We start from the raw sequence: 22,597 nt of genomic DNA on the forward strand, positions 1-22,597 counted from the left end.
GTCCACTGTAAATTAACATGATAATGTTAATGATAACCACCCTGGTGCTATCTGTACTTTTCTGGTCTTGTTGTGTTCAACGTCCTTCCCAACCAGGGATCTGTGTTCTTGCAAGTTAGGATAATGCTTCGCACATCTGAAGAAGTGGATTTGCATATGCCGCAATAAATTTGCTAGTTTTTTAAGGCACTATGGGATTCTGTTGTCACAAGGTCTCCTGCTTCCAGGCCCATCACAAAGGCCTGTTCCTGGACTTGGGAAGAAAAAAATAGCAACTCTTGAAAGTACTGTTAAGATTTCTTTGTTTTAATTACAATAATTTATCCTCAGTGAGATTCAATCATCTTGCATAAGCCCGTATAACATTTTCAGATCCTTTAATTCTGAAAGAAGCGTGAGTCAGAGAGAAAGGAAAAGTCGAAAGGATAGAGAATGCTAATAAGCATGTTCAAACAGCCAAAGGAAAACACAAGCCCTCCGCTGGTGATTTAGATTTACAAACTAAGCAGCACTATGCACGAAGCATTCAAACTGCAGGTTAAAAATGCTAGGAATATTCACAGAGATCATAAGAAGACTGGGAAAGATGGGAAGACCTGCTCCTTTACCAACATATGCACAAACACAGATCTCCCTCCTCTTCCTTCCCTTCATCCCACCCCAGTTTTTCCTGGGAATCAATGCTACCCCACCCCACCCCCGCCTTCAGTGTCTCAGCCTCCTCTGATTTCTACTACACTCATCCTGAAATGACAAAGTCTGCCCTTGTGAAAGAAGCATTGCAGCTACCGCTTTGAAATTTGGCGGGCTTCATCTCCTCAGAAGGGTCGACTGTGTCAGTGAATTGCATCCAGTTTGGATAATAATGAAGTTATAGGCTCCCTGGCCCCTTTTTATGAAAGAATCAAACTTTAAATGTGCCTTGCATGAAACCCCCTGCGTGCTTCTGCCTACAATTTGGCAGGCTTAATCTATTCTGAAGTGACTACTGACCCTATAAATTCATGCGGGTGACGCTGTGGTCTAAACCACTGAGCCTCTTGGGCTTGCCAATCAGAAGGTCAGTTCAAATCCCTATGACGGGGTGAGCTCACGTTTCTCTGCCCCAGCTCCTGCCAACCTAAGAGTTTGAAAGCACAGCAGTGCAAGTAGATAAATAGATACTGCTGTGGAGGGAAGGTAAATGGCATTTCTGTGCGCTCTGGTTTCTGTCACGGTGTTCCGTTGTGCCAGAAGTGGTTTAGTCATGCTGGCCACATGACCTGGAAAGCTCTCTGTGGACAAACGACGGCTCCCTCGGCCTGAAAAGCAAGAGGAGGACTGCAATCCCATAGTGGCCTTTGACTGGACTTTACCGTCCAGGGGTCCTTTACCTTTTTTACCTATAAATTCACCCACTTCAGCCAGAAGGGGGAAAGTTAGAGTTTTTTTTTCAAATTCTCCAGTATAGTGAATTTTCATAGTTCAAAGTGGAGAGAGCACAGAGCAACTCAGACAAAAATAGGTTGTTGTTTCTTTTCAAAATAATGAAAATAACAATGCGCATATCTAGATACATATTATCCCACATCACTGAAATTAACATTCTGTAAGAATTCGTTTATTTGCAATGAACCTACACAGCCTTCAACACACACTTTTGTTAGTTTGATTTCTAGATTGTGGCTTTCCCTTTTGTTAAAAAATGACTCATGTGCCCAGAGTTTCTCTGGAGAATGCAATCTTTCATTGTAAAGCTTCTTAAAGGATAATTTCTTAATGGAGTACATGCAGATATAAGCACTCCTAATCTCCCTTTCTCCCTCTCTCCCTTTAAAGCATACTCTGGAGACTAGTGACAAACTGATGTAAGGCACATAACTAGTAAGCTACCTGATATTACATACTTGGTTTAGCAAATTGCTGCCAAGGGGTGCTCCATATCCCTCCCCCCACTGTGACTTTCGTCTCCTTTTCTGGATTTCAGCATCATTTTTTCTAAGTTCAAAATGGTTCAGATGTGGCATGGATTCTGGCAGCATTCCCCCCATAGTTCTAACCTGGAAGTTTTACATTGCAATATAAAAATAAGATTATCATCCCTATGGATCGATGCCTATTTTACTTCTGGAAAGTTACATGCAGTCAAATATTTGCAAGATGTGCAACACACACAAACTTCCCAGTTGAGCAATTTTCCTTCCCCTTTTCCAAAATGCTTTTGTTTCCCTTGAAATTCATCTGTTGTTGTTGCTCAGGCAGTCCTTCCACAGTTGGATTTTGCCATAGAAAATGCTCGTGCAGATGTGTTCACACACTGAGGAAATTCCACTAGTTTAAAGCTTTCCTTTGTTTTTTTGTTTTTTTAGTAAATCTTTTTTTGTTTAAAATAAAGACACAAAAGATTATTTACAACAGAAGCAAATAAGAAAAAAGAAAGAAAAAGAATCAGGATAAAGAAAGAAAAACAAAAACTATACAAAAGGATAACAATCAAATAAAAATTTTGGGTATAAAACTTCCAATTGTCTTATTATACTATTTATATTGTCGTTGTTTTCTCACACAGCTTTGCGTTATATCATATTTTTTCATATACTCCAGCAAAATATTTGTTACATGTTTTTTTACTTACGGGTATTATTCAAGTTCTGCTAGTATGGTATTATTTGTACAGTATAGTCTTAGCTTTTCTTTGTTATTAAGATTTCGTGAAGAGGAAAACCCCAAGCTCACTTTAGAGTGCCTTTTGGACTTTAGGTGAAACTGTAGTGGGATTTGTAAGCCTAGGCCAATGTAATGGCTAATATTTAGAAATATAACAAGGAGACAATATACGCAACCCCAAAGGATGCATTTTGCATTCCTATTTGGATAAGACCTGAACCAGCTTCAATTAGATTGTGTTAGTCCTTGGATTTAAAAGCCTGTTGATACTTATGCAGCAGGTTTTAGCTGCATGCAACACCCTTTCCCAAATCTGACATTCACTGGCTTTGGGATACTGATTATCGGGACTCTAGAAATCACATTGCAGGGTGGGTAGGTATCATATTGTTCCTTCCAATATGATGCTCAGTATGCACATCTCATAGCTCAAATTTTCTAACCTCCCTGAGCATGACACTTTCTTTGCCTTCCAGTTGAGTATGATTGGGTGGTAGCATACAAGGGGGGAGGCACACATCCCATTGAGATTTGGATCTGGAGAAGATTGAGGCAGACTGACTGTAAGCCCAGCAATATTTGAATATGGGCATATACATGCAAGAAAATGATTCTCCTGGGCCCTGGGATTGCTTAGGTTGTTTCTAGGGATGGGCAAATCTGTCCATTTTTCAGATTCTCATTTTCCCAGTTATAAATTCAATCCTCCGACTCAGTTTGAGATTTCTTTTCTTTTAAAAATCCTCATGAAAATTCACCAGCACTTCAGTATGAGTTATCCTAATACGCATTGGTTCTATGCAATTTCTCCGATGTACACATATTTGCAAAGCAATGTTTTAACTTATTTCCACTAATATAGGCATTTTTATGCAAATGTTATCCCGGCAAATGTGTATGTACTTCTGTACACAATACCTGGCTCGAGAACTGTGTCACAAAATTCAGAGAGATACGAATTTCCAAGGATGGGTGTGTTTTAGTTAGCACATTTTTTCAGAAACTGCAAATTAGTTAGATTCACCTTTTTATCTGAACGGAATCAAATTTCTTCCCCTTCCCTAGTTCCTAATGAATACTCAGTTGCATACACAATCTAACTCTAATGCATCTTGTCAAAAGTTTATGATGGGGGAATAAAGGGAGGCTGAACTCATTTAGACTCCTTGAGCCTCCTCTGCACTTCAAAAAATACTTGCTTAAAGTTTGTGAAGGGGAATACAAGTACTGACAAGCTATGTAGTCTCTCGAAGCCCTTGCAAATAATAAATACGGAAGAGGGGAGGAGAAGGACCCAGACTGCATGCCAGTTCTAGCTTGGGAATCCCATTAAGGGCTTAGGTACGTGTGTAAGAGAAAGAATGCTCAAAGTTGCAGAGCCAGTGTGGTGTAGTGGTTAAGAGCAGTGGACACGTAATGTGGTGAACCGGGTTCGATTCCCTGCTCTTCCACATGCAGCTGCTGGGTGACCTTGGGCTAGTCACACTTCTTTGAAGTCTCTCAGCCCCACTCACCTCACAGAGTGTTTGTTGTGGGGGAGGAAGGGAAAGGAGAATGTTAGCCGCTTTGAGACTCCTTTGGGTAGTGATAAAGTGGGATATCAAATCCAAACTCTTCTTCTTTTTCTTCAGAGGAACAAAGGAGGGGAAGAGTAATATAGAGGTTGTCAACATGGTCTCCTTCAATTGTTTGAGACTGCAGTTTCTGCCAGCCTCAGCCAGTATGGCCAATGGCCAGCGATAATGGGAGTTGTAGTCAACATCTGGAGAGAACTACAGTGGGTACCTCTGAGTTAATGGGACGTCCCCTTTCTTGCTATGAAAAAGGGTGTAAGTGAGATGCAAATAAGGGGGGAATGTGTGTGCATCCTTTTGGTTTCAGGTCCCTAACTTGAGTGGGTGCAAGTGCATTTACAGTGGTACCTTGGGTTACAGATGCTTTAGGTCACAGACACTTCAGGTTACAGACTCCACTAACCCAGAAATAGTACCTCAGGTTAAGAACTTTGCTTCAGGATGAGAACAGAAATTGTGCGGCAGCAGTGAGAGGCCCCATTAGCTAAAGTTAAGAACAGTTACAGGTTAAGAATGGACCTCCAAAATGAATTAAATTGTTGCCCCAAGGTACCACAGTACTGTGTTGTCATGCCAATGCGATGCGTGGTTGTGTCTATGTGATGCTTCGGGGCCCTCGATAGCCAATCAATAGACGGATACAGATTCCAGAGGTTCCAATCTCCCTGGAGAACCACTCGCATGGTCTATGCTAATAGAGTATAGCCAGTGTAAACTACTTTCTTGTCACTGGATGATGGATCCTGAGAGGTTTCCATGAGTTTTGAACTCAGTTGCTGAGATAATACTCAAAGTTACAGGGGAGCATGCTATCCTGGCAACACTTTTCTGGTGACAATGCGGGGATATGCAAAATACTCTTGAAAAACATTCACTAGTCTTACTGACTTTTTGTATCAAAATATGTACCATTAAGCACAAATGCCATTTTTGATTCACTCACATCCGTGCTGCAATGAGCAGAGGAGTGCAAAATCATACCCATAGCTAAATTCTGATCTCCACATTATTCCAAGAGGTGCAGGTCAGGTACTTTCATATAACTCCAATTTCCTCAAGCATCCCTGGGAATAATAAAGAGAAAGGTTTTGAAAGTAAAAATAAAGAGGAAGTTGCATTTCACTGGAAGAATAGTTATTCAGCTTTATAAAGGTGTCTCCTCCCCTGCACTTTTCATCTGGAAGATGATTATTTTCATCGTGAGACTTGTTCTGTTGGCACCTGTCTGTCTATACAAGAGAGCTTACTCGTACTGCCACCATCTAATTAGCAGTAATGGTATTCTCCATGGTTTATGCTTGGGCTGCAGCACAACTTTGAGACGCTTGCATACAGACATCAGTGAGCACATTATTAAATTACACAGTCTCCTAAGCATGTACTGTTTCTCCGTGCCCCAGTTCTTCATGCCTTGGTGAGCCGGTTCTGCTCTCTGAAGCTGCAAGGCTTCAGCCTGAGCAGACGCTGCAAACTCTTGATGAGCTAAGGGCTGGTTTTTAGATGCTTGCCAAGTTTTTATACTGCTTCCATTTCTCTGATAAACTCAGTAGCTGACTGACAGGGTGAGAGTGCTGAAAAGCAAATGCCCAGAGACTCCACATTTTATCTCCCCTGGAGGGAGAAAGTGTCTTTCTATAGGCAGTCAGTGTCATTCAATGGAAATCACACTTCAGGGCAGGAAATTACCTGGAGGACACAGGAAATGTTAACCTGGTTCATTCAGTTTTAATCTAGATTGTTGAAAGCATGCTAGCATATTGTGCCCTCTCTATCCTAGGGCATCCACCATTTTAAAAAATAAATTAAAAATGCTCAATAAACAGAATAAATATCAGGTGCAACTATTTCAGACACTTTTTGTTTTTAAAGGGTCAAATTTATAATCATCCAAGTTACTTCCTATAATAAATATAAACTACCTGTATCCAGGCAGAGGACCTTCTTGGTGGTGGCGCCATCCCTGTGGAACGCCCTCCCATCAGATGTCAAGGAAAGAAACAACTACCTGACTTTTAGAAGACAACTGAAGGCAGCCATGTTTAGGGAAGTTTTTATTATTTGATGTTTTATTCTGTTTTAAATCTGTTGGGAGCTGCCCAGAGTGGCTGGGGAAACCCAGCCAGATGGGTGGGGTATAAATTATTTATTATTATTATTATTATTATTATTATTATTATTATTATTATTATTATTATTATATTCTTTTATACTGGTTCAACATTTTTCCACACCTTTCCCCATAGTCATTTATATTAATTTTCCTATGTACATAAGAATTGTGCAGTTAATTATCATATTTGATTTATATCAGACAACACTTTAATAGACTTAATAATTAGCCTGCATTGCCTTAGTGGATATCAGAAGCAAAACTGGATGGTGGAGGTCTATATACAAAATTGCAGATTCAGTTTATGTATACATTTGGCCCAACAAATAATTGCTACAGTTGGTATACCAGAGGTATGTTTGTTACAATATACTTTCATAGATAACTTCAAATGTTTTGGCAAGCCTGTGTCATTTTTACAGGCCCCGTGACTTCAGGGTTTTCTTTGCAACTATAAAGTTAAGGAGGAAAATAAATGGAGACTCTCAGAATGCAGGAAAAAGGTGTGCAAGACTTACAGATGGGATCAAGATTGTTGCGAGAAGCCAGTGGACCTTGCTTCCCCCACCCTTCTGTTGGTGGTTGGTTTATAATCATAATTGCAGTGGTACCTCAGTTCTTGAACGTCTCCATTGACGAACATTTCAGAACCCGAACGCCGAAAACCTGGAAGTAAATGCTTCCATTTTTTAATGTGCCTCAGAAGTTGAATGGCTTCCATTGCATGTTTTTAAATTTTCTCAATTGAATTTGCAGACAGCCCTTTCTGCTTCAGTTTTTGAACATTTCAGAACTTGAACTGTCTTCCAGAATGGATTACATTTGAGAACCGAGGTACCACTGTCTTTCGTTCCTACACAGAAGATGAGAAACTGTGCATCCTAACTGTAGCTTTCATGTTGTTGTTGTTGTTGTTGTTAGCAAACATTGATTAAAGGATGCGTGCATTACGAAGCTGAAATCAAGCCCTTTAGAGGGTTTTGCCTGTACTGGAAAGCAACAGTGTGAATTTTAGTAGCTATAGATGGAGACTGGTTTATGTTCTGAGGTGCATAAGGATGCAAATAATGTCATAAATGCTTGTATGCTGTGCTTGTCTTTTTTTAAAAAAATAAGCATATTATAGGTCACAGATGGAAAATTTATGGCTGTGTGAGCAGCATGCTGGTTCGTATGTGGTTAACTGTGCAGCTGCTTTGTTCCAGACTTGACATATGGGAATGAGGCAAAGATGAGGCAGCCATGTACCGTAACTTCCCATTGCAGTACATATCCCTTTATGACCCGGACCTCAGCTGGTGGGCTGAGGGAAATATATGGAGTACTGTGTAGGTGCACAACAAAGAGAGAAAGTGGGAATGCACATGAGGTTAACAGAAACATTTTGCATGCACACACACCAGTTTTGAAATAAATGTGGGATTTTATCCTCAGATGGAGAATCTGAGGAATTTATTTTCATTTGATGCAATTAGCAGAATTTCTCTGTATGGGTTTTTCATATGTTCTTAGGTCACTGGAAAAAAATAATAATTTTGAAGACTGCCCCTCAGATGAAAATTTGAAGAATTTTGAAGGAAGCCAAAAGAGTTTCAATAAGATGAATGAAATACCTTGGGTCAGTGGGGTTGGGGTTAAATATCCCCAGGTATATGGTTTATATGGGTTCAAGAGAGAACAGAAACAGGAAACTGAAAAATGAATATTTTGGGCTAGGCCTTACAGAGCTGCACACTACCCAGTCTTGCCGTAGATTAAAATGATTAACTTGTCAAATTAATTCTATACTATGCATACACTTTAATGAGTACACAATGAAAATATCCAGAAGTTATTTTTGTACTGTAAAAAATAATGCTTAGTGCGTTAAAGGTTGCTTACCTAAACTGTACTTACAATGTAATACAGCACAGAGTGAGTCTTGTTGACTTTATGGCAACTCTTTTATGTTTTAAGAGTTTTCTAAGGGAAAGATTCCCTTGTGTTCACTATACGAACACGGCTGCTCACGATTACCAGGGCTTTTTAAATGCACAGAAATACACCATTGCTTTCAGTTAGGTGATCATGAAAGTTCCTGCACTTAAGGCAACAAACAGAATTCAAGCAGGAGTCTCAAAAGGGGTAGATATGGCAGGCCAGGGGTGGAAGAGAGACGTGAAACTACTATAGGAATCCATTAAGCAGCCTTGCCTGCCATCTCCATGTGCATTAGCTAGTTTTGTAACTTCGACAAATTCCATCCAAGCTTTCATTCCACTGACCTAATTTAACAAGAAGGAAATTCAATAACAACTGCTAACATCCAAGAATTATTTCCCCAGAGAAATTTAACAACACTTCGACATCAAATGGGAAAGTGCGGAAAGTAGAATATATATGCCTATGAAGCTAGGAGCGAAGAAACAGACCTGTGTAAAGTGTATCCCTCTCACACTGGTAGTCCAAAAAGTGCTCCATTTGATTAATCTGTTGTTGCTGTTTTTTAAAAAAAGCTATAGATATAGTGGGCAGTCCTTATTGCCACATACTGAACTTTGAGCAATAAAGCCAAGTGTGCATCTATTTGTACACCACCTGTCAGGGAAATGTTTTCCTGAAGCAGAATCTTTGTGCCACATGAAAACTTCCTCCAAAGATCTCCATGAGCAGCAGGAGATTGTGCGTTTGTTGATGATGCAGACGAGGATCTTCAATGCTGCTGTCATCTTGAACAGAGCTGATTATCACTTGGCAGGACCAGGAGAGAGGGTACCTAGAATTGGCTCCCCCTCATTTCACGATGAGTGATGGACGTTGTCAGAAATGACAGCAGAGACCATCTCTCTGATAGAATGTGCTTGCGGTTCTCAGATCGCTGGATGTCATTTTCCCAGACAAATGATCCACACATGGGAGTCTTGTTTCCATGAACAAATTGTCCTTGATGTATAGGGGCATATATGTCTGACTATGTATGCTCTCTGGCATGATAGTTTGACTAAAAATCCCTATATTGTTTCATTTATGCTGCAGATTGAATATTGCCGTTTGAAGCAACTGGAAGCATAAGAACGGACTCCTTTGGAAATGAAACATTGCCCAGGCCCATGGAAATATTCTTTAAACTTTCTGATAGAACTTTCTTTAAAACAGAATTAAAACATCAAAAATACCTGTCAGGGAACTGACATCGGAGCCAGAGGCGGAGGCAAGGCTCCCAAGTGATGCTGGAGAAGGGCCCAGCAGGGAGAGAGGCAGCTCATCAGCTGGGGAAGGAAATCAGCGTAACACCAGGGATAAAGGGGGGCAGATGGGGGAATCGGCGAGAGGGCTCCAGGATTCCTTGCCGGAGACCAGCGAGGAGAGCACGGGTCCTCCACTACCCACACCCTCCCTGCGCAGAAGGCTTCCGTGCAGGGAGAGTAGGAGGAGACTTGGCGTCAAACACCTTTTATGCTGGAAAAGGTTTAAGAAATGCCCACTGACGGATTCTGTTAGCGACTGAAACAGCCACAAAGTGAAGGGCTGTCCAGACAGAAAAGGTTTAACCAGGCAACCTAGCCAGGAGTGGCGGCAACTTACGCACGAGCAACCCTTATTATTATTACAATACCTATACAATGTCATGTGCTGTCCAGCACAGGCTCGGCATCTTACAAATATGAAATAATCCAAAAGAATTTATAAGCAAAGGCCCCTCTCTTTCTCTCCAGCCTACTTTCCAGCCTCCGGGTTGTTTGCTCTCCCTTCAGGAGAGCAACCATTTCCTTGCATTGTTCTCCCTGTAGCATTTAGAGAGACAACTGTATCTGCATGTTCACTTTATTGAGTTTGGAAGACAAAGACTCAAGGCAACTCCTTTTAAAATGAAGATTGTGGCTCAATACCTCTCATATGATCCCAGGTTACAACCCTCACATGTTAGCTACCAGAGAACAGTTAGTTAATCATTAACCAATTAAGGAGCTCAGAGTCCTTTAGAAAACAACGTTGGAAAAACTCCATTGTTAGCAACCCTTCAGAAATCCACATTTACCCATTTTCCATTTTAAACCTTCATTAATTTGTATACATTTTTCATTTCTGTGTGAATTAAACCATTATACCGTATTTTTCGCTCTATAACACGCATCCAGCCATAAAACACACATAGTTTTTAGAGGAGGAAAATCTGTAGGCATGCCACCCATAGGCATTTCCTCCATAACACGCACAGACATTTCCCCTTACTTTCTAGGAGGAAAAAAGTGAGTGTTATGGTGCAAAAAATACGGTACTTAACAATTTACATCTGTTTTGGGCAACATAAATGTTTCATCACACTTTATAATTTAGTGATGTACCATAATGGTTATCTGAAACCAAAGAGCCTTTGTTTTCCCCAATGTAAATTTCTCAATAATATCCCTACAGAAAAAGCAAGGGCATGGTTGGCAAACCCATTTTTTCTCGCAAGATTACTAGGAAGACCACAGTGAGTTATTTCGGTCCAAAGCTTATCTATCAACAGCATTAGTACCACGCCTGTAATAAGATTCACACCATGGCTGTGAGCTACAGGTATTTTATGGATAATGTTCTGTAATGAAGGATGCATGACCATTGGTGATAACCTTTAGAGAGAACAAAATTAGTTGCAGGACAATATAATAAATTTAATCACTGATATAGGGACGAGGAACCTGTAGCCTTCCAAATGTTGTTGGACTCCAGTTCCCATCATCCCCAGTCAGCATGGCGAAGAAGAAGAAGAAGAGGAGGAGGAGGAGGAGGAGTAGTAGTTTGGATTTGATATCCTGCTTTATCGCTACCCAGGGGCATCTTACCCATAGAGGCCAGTGGCGTGGGGCGCCAGGGTGCCAAGTTCTGGAGGGTGCCAGGGAAGAGCGGATACAATCTGCTGGGCATCTCTTTGGCTCTGTCCCACATGGGCTGTTAGGACTGCAGCCCAATATATTAGTCAGGCATGGTAAGGAGTGGGTGGCACTGTGGTCTAAACCAGTGTTCCCCAACCTTGGGCCTCCAGCTGTTTTTGGACTACAACTCCCATCATCCCTCGCTAGCAAGACCAGTGGTCAAGGATGATGGGAATTGTAGTCCAAAAACAGCTGGAGGCCCAAGGTTGGGGAACACTGGTCTAAACCACTGAGCCTCTTGGGCTTGCTGATAAGAAGATCAGTGGTTCAAATCTGTGCGATGGGGTGAGCTCCCATTGCTCTGTCTCAACTCCTGCCAGCCTATCAGTTCAAAAGCACATCAGTGCAATAAATAGGTATCGCTGTGGCAGGAAGGTAAATGGCATTTCTGTGTGCTCTGGTTTCCGTCAGTGTTCCATTGTGCCAGAAGCGGTTTAGTCATGCTGGCCATATGACCCGGAAAGCTGTCTGTGGACAAACACCGTCTCCCTCAGCCTAAAGCGAAATGTGTGCCTCAACCCCATAGTCGCCTTTGACTGGACTTAACCATCCAGGGATCCTTTGCCTTTTTTATAGCCTGCATTAGAGCTGTATATGTGTGTGTGCGCGCACACACATTTTTATGGGCACATAGCCCCCCCCCCCATATATCAAGTAATTTTGACTTCAGGGGAAATGTAACAACTTGTAACTGGCATAGTATTTTGGATTCCAATCTGTGTCATTCAAGCTGTTATACTCATTAGATATGGTCTACAGGCATCTTCTTTGAGAGAAGACAGCTCAGTTGATTCCCTAAAAAATGCACGTTATACAAGGCGACAAATCGTTTACAATTCAACGTTAAGCTGAATGACTCATTGCTGCAAGTTCTGGCCTATGCAAAAATGCACATTGTTTTCAGTAGTTTTGGTGTGAATATCCCTGTCACTTTCAGATGATGCATGAAGCTCAACTTCTGTATTTAATCAACAGATGAGTTGGGTAAGAAGTAAAAGGGTACAGTTAACATGAATTCAGTCCAGTATGCATCATAGCAGCACAACCATGCTTAGCATTTATCCCATGCATTAGAATAGGGGTGGGAAAGCTGTGGCAATCCAGAGGCTGTTGACTCCAAATCCCATTAGCCCCAGCCAGTATGGCCAGTGGTCAGGGCTCAACAGAGTTGTAGTTCAAAGGTTCTCCATTGCTTTTTTAGAATATTTGAAACACTTTTCTCTTAATTGCCCCAGCAATTCTTACAACCATTCAGTTGAATGAGGGTGCCTTGTTCAAAGCCACCTATGCTGATGCAAGACCTGAAGCTTCCTAATTTGTAGTTCATTCTTTAAGTCACATGCAGATAAAAAAATGGGAGTAATTTGTAAACGCCTGTGTGTATTTGTGTGTGTGTGTGTGTGTGTGTGTGTGTGTGTGTGTGTGTTGTGTGTGAAAGAGAGTGACTGAATACTCTGAGAGCTACTCTGGTTTATTTTAATAACCACAGCTGAAGCTACACCAACCAGAATTTAATGCTAGTTTGAAAGCACGTCAAAATGCAAATAGATAAATAGGGACCACTCCGGCGGGAAGGTAAACAGTGTTTCCGTGCGCTGCTCTGGTTCGCCAGAAGCAGCTTAGTCATGCTGGCCACATGACCCGGAAGCTGTCTGCAGACAAACGCCGGCTCCCTTGGCCTATAGAGCAAGATGAGCGCGCAACCCCAGAGTCGGTCACAACTGGACCTAATGGTCAGGGGTCCGTTTACCTTTACCTTTATGCAAGACTGGGAGCTGCTACCCCTACTTTTTAGATCACGATATCCCACTTTTCTGTCAAGGACCTTGAGGTGGCATACATGGCAAATGTAAAGATAAAGGGACCCCTGACCATTAGGTCCAGTCACAGATGACTCTGGGGTTGCGGTGCTCATCTCACTTTACCGGCCGAGGGAGCTGGCGTACAGCTTCCAGGTCATGTGGCCAGCATGACTAAGCCGCTTCTGGCAAACCAGAGCAGCACACAGAAATGCTGTTTACCTTCCCGCTGGAGCAGTACCTGTTTAACTGCTTGTACTTTTTGCTTTCGAACTGCTAGGTTGGCGGGAGCAGGGACTGAGCAACGGAAGCTCACCCTGTCGTGGGGATTCGAATCGCCAACCTTCTGATCGGCAAGCCCTAGGCTCTGTGGTTTAACCCACAGCACCACCCGTGTCCCTGGCATACATGATACTCCTCCCCATTTATTCCCACAATAAATGAGGCTGAGGTCACCCAGTGAGCTGAGTGCATTTTTGAACTCTGGTTGCACAGGTCGTAGTCCAAAACTGGATCCAGGAAGAAGAGTTCCTGGAACTTCAGGAAGGGTGAAGTTGTCTCAGGTTGATGTGCACCTTTCTTATTTCTTTCAGGTGGATTTCCAGCTTACTATTGCATGTCCTCTGATTTGTCTAAAACACTGCTTCTCAAACTTTTAAACCCATGCCTCCTTTTGCTAACATAACCCCCACTCTTCAAACCTGGCTCCCCAGATTACTTCATCTGAATTTTCAAATGGATTGAAAAATTGTGACTTTAATTTTATTCAGTGGTACCTTGGTTCTCAAACGCCTTGGTACTCAAACAGCTTGGAACCCAAACACTGCAGACCCAGAAGTAAGTGTTTCAGTTTGCGAACTGTTTTCAGAAGCCAAACGTGCTCTGCTTTTGAGCGCAAAACTTTTGAGTCTGTTTTTGCTATTTATTTTGCCTTTTTGTTTTAGCAGCTCTCTTTTTTTTACCATGGAACCCAGTTCAGCTACTGATTGATTGATTGATTGATTGATTGTGTGACTGTGGTTTATTGCTTTCATTTTATGGATCAATGGTCCCGTTAGATAGTAAAATTCATGTTAAATTACTGTTTTAGGGGTAGTTTTTAAAAGTCTGGAATCGATGAATCCATTTTGCATTACTTTCTGTGGGAAAGCGCATCTTGGTCTTGGAATGCTTTGGTTTTGGAACGGACCTCTGGAACAGATTAAGTTTGAGAACCAAGGTATCACTGTACTTATACTTTCTGGGAGGAACACTCACCCCCTGCAAGATTTTCGTATGCCCTCTCTCTGGGCTTAGCTTCCCCCTTGGTTCACAAACACTGCTCTAAAAATATGATGATCAAAGCAGGCAAAGTGGTTGTCATGGTTTGGTTATAGTACTAAACTCATTGCAAAACATTCTATTGAAAATTCAAGTGTGAGTTTGTCAGGAAAACACAAAACCATTAAAAAACAACAACACAACAGCAGTAATTTCTAACTAATACTCTGTGTAGATATAAAGTGATAAAGGTCAGGGCTTTGCACTTAGAATTACAGAGTCTACTGATTGCTAATTCATTTCTAGGGAACAAAACGATTTGCAAAGCGTATACATTGTTAATCGGTCAAGGCAAGCCTCATTATTTTTTTTTCTTTTCTTTTTTTGAAGTACTGTAATAATGGGCATAGCTCCCTCATCTGATTCAGAAGGGGGTGTTAAAGTGGATTCCTTTGGAGAGTATTTGCTTGATGCTCTAAATTTAATCCAGCTCAGATAACTCTATATTAAATTCTGGCCCTGTGTACTCCCAGGTATGTCATTGAGAGTGGGATGAGATGCAGAAGCTTCTGTGACTCCTCCTTTGCATGGCAAGGTCCCAAACCCACCCGGGAAGTGGAATAAAAACACATGAAGCAGTATTTTAGGTTAATGGGTGAAAAAAAGCCACAGCTTTATTGGTTACAGAATGTGAGTGGTATTGGCTTAGGCATTGGAAACCACACAACTATATCTGACTCCTGTCCATCTGCAGGAGTCTTGGAAGGGTTAACCACCAGTAGGGGGAGCCCTGCTGATGCACATCAACTAGGAACTCCCCCAGGGTCACCGCTAGGGGTCGTGCCACGACCCCCCCCCCCGGTCTGGGGCTTCAGACAGAGACCATGCCCCCCAGATTCCTTTAGCGGAATACCCTTGAATTAGGAGGGGTAGGTGATGGCCACTACCTCCCCTCCCCTTCGGCCAAATACTCCAATACCTAACTGCCAAACCTTACAAAGTTGTGACAATTTGCTATGAGGTAGGTGAAAAACCAAATGGCTGGTGCCAATTTGCCAAGTGGAAAAAAATCCTACCAGGCCCCTTGGACAACCAAGGTGACCAACCAAGGTCTTTAGCAAGGTCAAGAAATAAAGAGCCTAACCTAAGGGAGGGACGGCGGGAGAACTGACTGAGCAGGGAGAAAACAGGGGTGAGTCCTCAGCCACGGACAGTTTAAAAAGCCCGTGCCACACCCCCGGACCATCCGGGTTGGACGGCGTAAGGATGATGTGGCCAAGGACCAACCAATGGCGCAGGGGCTATCCCACCCCATGCACGTGGGGAGGGCTTGCTCCCAGCCTTCAACATCATCTCCCCAGGAAGGAGAAATGGCTTTACCATCAGAAGGGAGAGTCGTAGAGTTGTACAGTTGGAAGAGAACCCGAGGATCATCTAGTCCAACCTCCTTATAAGGCAAGAATATGCAGCTGTTCCATATGGGGTTCAAACCTTCAACATTGGGGAAAACAAAAGACGAGCTTGTCAAAGCCTCTATGACACATTGGGCAATAGATATAGGACGTAATATAGATTTTAATCTCTGGGGAAAGCTTTGGAAGAGTGATCTGAAGTTTACAGAATGTTATTCCTCAAAGGAGAACTACCCGAAAATGATGTACCAATGGTATTTAACTCCGAGTAGACTTACTTAGGTGTATAAGACTGAATTAGATAAGTGCTGGAGATGCAATGTGGCTGAGGGTACATTCTTTCATATGTGGTAGACCTGTAAAAGGGTAAAAGAGTATTGGGAAATAATTCATAATAAATTTCAAAAATGTTTAAAAGTATACTTTTCCAAAAAACAAAACAAAAAACAACAACCCAGAGTCCTTTTTGTTGGGGAGAATTCAGACGAAAATTCCCAGGCGTCAAAAAAGGTTATTTATGTATGCCACTACTGCGGCCCGTGTTTTGTTAGCCGCAAAATGGAAAACAAGCAAGGTTCCAACCAAAGAAGAATGGTGACAAACTGATGGAATATGAGCAGCTTGCAGACCTAACATATAGAATAAGAGAACAAGAAGAACATACATTTAAAGATTGGAAAATATTTATTGAATATATGAGGGGAAACTATGTACACTTGAAAATGTTGGCAGCATTAAGATAAATTCAAGAGTGTAGATAAGTTTTGATGGATGTAATAATGGAGATATTAATCAATAATAAAAGGAGAAGGGAAGTCATTGATATTTTAATTTTGGTTAAATGAATATTCTAAAATGTAAAACAGAAAATTCATATATATGAACCTGCAACCTTGGCATTATCAGCACCACACTCTACCCAGCTGGGCTATGCAAGTTCAAATATAACCAAAGTTACGGAAGGGTGCAGAGGGATGTGGGGAGAAGTGTTGAGCTTCAGCTTTTAGGGAGGGCTCCTGGGTGGGCGTGGAGCGAATCTGCTCAATTTAGGTTCATCCATTAATGTCATATCATACTCACGTAGAACCTATCTATAGTACAACAAGAAGTTCAACAATAGGCCAACAATAGCCAAAGGTTTGATTGACCACTAAGTCTGACTTTAACAAAGATAGTTGCATTTTAGGGATTCTAATGCCATTGTGAGCTAGTGTTGCCAAAGAAGTTAACAGACAGGAGAGCACAGATTGGAGTTCCAATTTGACAATTTCCTAACAAATATTTTAGGAACAAGTAAAGACATGTCTTTGGGATGCAGCGCTTGACCCTGTATATCCAATATGGCAAAAAACAAAGGCCACCTTCCATTTCATCAGTCCTTCCATTTACATTGGCTTTGTATCCTGCGTTGGATTTTGCTGGAACTTTGCATCCCAGAAACTCTCTCTCTTAGAAAGTTTGCTTCTTGTCATGTTGTATTTCTTCCGATGCATATGATGTCCTCTTTTGCCATTTAAAGCACCCTGAGGAACTAGTATTCCACCATTTCTGTGGTTTCGAAAACGGCCTTTGCATTAGCCTTTAAGTGCCTCTTGGTAACAAGATTAATAAAACACTGGGTTACTTGTAAGTCAAATCAGGTGGAAAACATTTCAAGTAAAGACTGCAGTATTTAATATGTAAGTGCCAGTGGTGCAGATCCCCTAGTCTACATGATGAATGTTCTCAACGACCTTAAATACAAAAGTTAAAGGTAAGGGTAGTTGGTGAGGGGCAGAGGAAAACACGTTTATCTGCACAAATCATTTTTCCCGAGCATTTCATGCTGAATATATTTTACAAAGCTCTGATTAGGTGACAGTTTCTAGATAACCTTTATACTTGCCACATCAGCTGTTTGTTTTATGCTTGGGGGAGCTAACCAATTTGCTGTAAGATTTTACAGCTATTCTGCCAGGAACAATGTGAAATCTAATGCAAACAAAGGGAACATTTTTAGCTTGCAATTATATATCTGTAACTGTATTGCACTCTCTCTCTCTTTCTCTCTTGCTGTTTCCTTTTCAGATTTTGGATATGCCCAGACGAGAGATGAGCTGGTATAAACAGCTTGGCTTCACGTTCCACTGAAGAATATCTAGAGCTCAGTTGAAGGCAAAGTATCCAACTTGCAGCCAAAGGCACTTGAGAAGACAGTCAGCAGAGGAGAACCATGATAATACAACAAGGCTTGCTGGTGGTACTACTCTGGGTGTGCCTGCTCCACCCCTGCTTAACAGCAATGGTATTCAGCAGGACTACGGACCAGCAGCCCAAAAGTTTTGCTGCACGTGGAATAGGGAATGAAGGAAAAGCTCTGCACCGCCAGAAGCGAGGCTGGATGTGGAACCAGTTCTTCTTGCTGGAGGAATATACCGGCTCAGATAACCAATATGTAGGCAAGGTAGGCCATATGTATATCTTCTCCTATTCTTCTTATGCATTGCAGTGATTTAATGGCAGGAAATTATCTTTGAGGACTCCATTCTCAAATATATAGAGACCTTTTGTTTGTTCTGTTGAAAAAAATAAAACCAAAAGCTTTGGAAACAGGAGTATTGGATTGAAACACCCATGTTCTAATGTGGATAAATAATCGTGTGATTTTTGAATTTTTTTATTTGATTTTTATACGCAAAAAGCAGCATTTTTGAGTATGACTTAGCTTTTATACTTTGTACACCTTCCTCTGGAACACAAACTATCCTTCATCTTCCAACATTGACTCTTCCTCTGAAAAAGGTGACCCTTGCTAACAAACCTGTTCAGAGTTTTTGTTTAACATGAAGTAAAAAATTGGATTAGTAATTTCATGAGTGAAAGAGTTTTATGTTCAGTTGAAGCATAGGTTTAAAAAAGGACAAAGCCTTATTCTCAAGTACTTTCGCCTGGTTTGAAAGAAAATTGCAGCTCTAGTGTAGTAGTATAGTTTTCCAAGTATGTTTTATAGGACCCTATCCTAAGTATCATTTAGGTATCACAAAATCTGGCTGCAGTAGGTGGCCATTTCAGTGATTTAATACCTATAGCCAAACTGCATGTGACCTAGATTTATTAAATCTTCCTCCAATGTGAAAAGTTTGCGTAGCAGCTGACACCATCCCTACCACTCTATTATGACAACATGCCATACACTAGGAAAGCCCTGGTGGGGGTTCCTTGGAAAATTAGTTACCCAGACTTTCATAAATACTGTCTATCGATTACCCTGCAATGAACAGGCCACAAACAAATACATGGTATGCTGTAGGGTTCATTCTTAATCAAATCAAAGTAACATTAAGGCTGAACAGACCTGGCCATTGTCCCTCAGGGGTAGCAACTTGAAAAAAAATATTGGGGGGTCCAGGTACACTGACATAACGGAGCACTTGACGTGGTGTGCACACTGTTGATGGATCTCAACCAAAACTCTTGCTACCAGCTGCCAAATCGTACAGTTCCAGGACGACGAACAGGAACAGAACTTGCTTGACTAGTAACTTTTTTTTTAGTTAGCTTTCTTATGTACAGCAGAGTAAAGCACAGCTTTGTACAAGTTACTGTATACACAGACTAGATTCAAACTTCTTTCCAAACTTCAACACTCCAATGTTCCAACAAGAAAACTGCTTTGTCATTCTGCTTATAAGGAAGAACTTAGCCAATTACCACCTGTTGCTAGGCTTCCTTTATCTCCAAGCAGACTCTCTCATGTACTCCATTTAACTTGGCTTGTTGCCAACCCACTAATTGTTCACTCCAAAAGCTGCTAGAAAACCAAATTCTCAACACACACACCATTTAAATGGTAATGTCCATCAACTTGGGGGGCAACCTCCTCAAATATTTTATTGGGGGGTGAAGGGACCTCAGCCCCTAGGAGTTCGCTCCTATGATCTCAGTGAGCATAATTCTCAGCAATATGCTTGTTTTTCTGTGCAGTACATTTAGCGATTTCTGATTGGGTGAGTCAACCTGGAAAGGGTTCGCTGGAGAAGAAAGTCAGAAAACTACTACACTAGAAGTGCAGAGAGGCCTGTAGCTTACATTACCCAAAGTCCTGTCAGTGCGTAATCTTCCATAGTAGAAAGTCAGATAAAATCCATGCTTGGAAACACTCAGAGATGATACATGAGTGATTCTATGTCAGAAGTGGCCGTGTGTATCTTCCCTATGGATAAATCCCTAGATTCTGGAGATGACTCTTGCATATCGCTGTCAGGAAGATCTAAGAGACACCACTTCCAATGTCACAGTAGAAATGCACACAAACACTTGTGAGTTACTTGTGTGTCCTATGAGGGTGCATTTCTTGTAGCAACCATAAGTTGCCCTCAGGGCCACAATTATGGCATCATGAAATCTAGGAGAGGATTCCACAACTAGATTGGGACTGTGGGAACCAGGGATTTCTTTCAGCCAAAACTCACCAGAGCTCAGCTCCAGCACCTCTCAGGTGGGCACCATTGCCAATCTATGAGAACAAGGGAGAAGTTCATGGTAAGCTCTGGCACATCTTTATCTAGAAAAATAGCTCTGGATGGAACTCTTTTGATATTTATAATACCTTGTTGTTGTTGTTGTTGTTTAGTCATGTCCGACTCTTCGTGACCCCATGGACCAGAGCACGCCAGGCACTCCTGTCTTCCACAGTATTTATAATAACTATTTCCACAGTAAATACTTCCACAAGTATTTATAATACCTATTTGAAATCAAATAGAAGGACTGGGTTCCAGCATTATGCAGAGAATATTGATGACCTAATTATATAATATCTAGATAAATCTCTATACATGCTGGCAAAGGGATATTTCAGGGGAAGAAATGACAAGTCATTGTTTTTTAAAATATAATAATAATCCAAGAACAGGTTTGAAGACATTTCATGCTCCTATAGCCTGATCCTAACCATGTTAGCAGGTCTTGATGAAGACTGTCTGGCTAAAACAGTGATGTTCTCTTTTTCATATATTGGGTTTGTTGCTCAGCTGCGTAGACTCAAAACAAAGATCAGATTTAGTTATTATGGTGGACTTGCTGCCTGGCTTTGTGGACATTTTCTCTATTTTTGCTGAGTTCAAGTAGATTCATGCTTCAAATCTATGTACAGTTGGATTTCAGCCCCAATGAAATTAGTAGAAAACTTCCAGGGAATTGTGTTTTGGTATAAGGCCACTAGACCACAAAACAATTCAAATAGTTGGGGGAGCTATTCACACAGATCTATGCCTACAAATTAGTGTGCCATTCTCAGCATCAGCGACTCATTTGGAGCCATTCAGGGATAGCCAGAAGGCTTTGTGCTCCTGTGCAAATTTTCTAGCTGAGGTTATTCAAGCACATTCAAACTCTGGCATTTGAAACAGGAGATCTCTCCTTCCTCAAACCGTTCATCTCTATTGTTAATTAGCAAAATATTTTTGCATCTATGAATGGAGATGTTATATTTTATGCCTTTTGATAAGCAGCAGATTCTCTTGGAAGGGAACAAAAATAGATAAATATGGATTTGCAATAAGTCATATAACAGTGGAAGCTAGCCTGAAAGCATTCCATTTATGCCACATTACCCTGACTAAACATCCACATTGCATTATGTTGCTTTGCTCCAGAACAGACACTCAACTCAAATAACCTCACATAATGTAATGTAACATGCCATATTACATATGCTTTATTAATTCAGATAGGCCAAATTGAATGGGGGGGGGGAATCATTTTGTCCTCTTTGGCTAAGGAAGCTCATAAAAAATCAATTTATTGAGTACTCCAGAGCTAAAACATAAGATCTGACAATGTTCAAAACATCTTTGAGGGTGAACAACTGCAAGAGGAAGGATTTTCAGCAGGTAACAGGAGTGGAGTCCTGATCTAAGTAAGGGAGCACATTCCAGAATTGGGCTTTTTCTTCAGATACAAGGGGCCAACGAAAGCATGATCTTAAAAAAAAAAAAAGTGTGAATACAGAATGTGTACAGTAGTACCTTGGCTCTTGAACTGAATCCATTCTGGAAGTCCATCCAGATTCCAAAACATTTGAAAACCAAGGTTTTTCTGATTGGCTGATTGGCCCCAGAAACAATGCCGACAGCCACAACAGACGTTCAGCTTCTGAAAAACCTTCGCAAACCCAAACACTTACTTCCGGGTTTGTGGAGTTCGGGAACCAATTTGTTTGTCAGCTAAGCCATTCAGGAACCAAGGTACCACTGTAATTTGGTCTTAAATATATTGTTAAACTATGCACTATAAAACAATTGGATAATATAGGCATAGGAGGTAGAAAATTCAAGCCTTGACTTGGCCCATGCAAGGAATTTGAGCCATTTTCTCATAACGTCTTCCTTATTTTTGCCCTGCCAGAAGATCACAATGTGGTGAGCCACACTTACTTCTAGGAATGGTTGCAAAATCCAAGCCAACTCTCACCGCAATTGAGTGGAGTTCATGGTTTGACAGCTTTAACACGTCCAATGAGGCCAATGAACAAGGACCCTGGGGGATGATTCTCGCAAATGTAATAGAAGTAACCACAGGAGTGCCTAAAGGATAACATATTGTGTGTAAATGTTAATGGGTTTGTAAGTGTTCTACAAGAGGCCTTCAGTTTCCCATCTATAAAGTGTACTCGGAGATAATGAGGCGCTGGGGTGCAAGGAAGTAGGAAGGAAGCTGAACGTTTCTCATTCATTAACACCAAAGGAACATGGCACTAGATAGTGGCAAAATTCTCAGAGGCCACAGCTTATTTGTAAGTGAAAGTTGGTGTTAGTAATCAACAATTCTGATCGACACTTCCTACCCAAGATCTAAAGTGACTTCTTCTTCCTATTTGGTTGTTTGCAGCTTCTTTTAGAAACTTGGTTGCATGGAT

General features: G+C 41.3%; 1 protein-coding gene across 7 annotated transcripts in view; it reads left to right on the plus strand.

The window, feature by feature from the left end:
- CDH10 (cadherin 10) overlaps positions 1-22,597 on the plus strand; it is a 396,021-nt gene that overhangs the window by 293,687 nt on the left and 79,737 nt on the right. For 5 of the 7 annotated variants that reach the window (XM_083519283.1, XM_083519282.1, XM_083519285.1 and 2 more), the window contains exon 2: positions 17,767-18,142. The exons of 1 other annotated variant lie outside the window; for it this stretch is intronic. In XM_083519283.1, coding sequence (XP_083375409.1) covers positions 17,912-18,142 — 231 coding nt within the window. In that variant the 5' untranslated portion in view covers positions 17,767-17,911. Of the gene's footprint in view, positions 1-8,746; positions 8,770-17,766; positions 18,143-22,597 lie in introns of those variants that run through there. One more of the 7 variants, XM_083519284.1, reaches the window with a different exon arrangement.

This window comes from Podarcis liolepis, assembly GCF_965112155.1.
Source record: "Podarcis liolepis genome assembly, chromosome: 8".
In the NCBI taxonomy this organism is placed as follows: domain Eukaryota; kingdom Metazoa; phylum Chordata; class Lepidosauria; order Squamata; family Lacertidae; genus Podarcis; species Podarcis liolepis.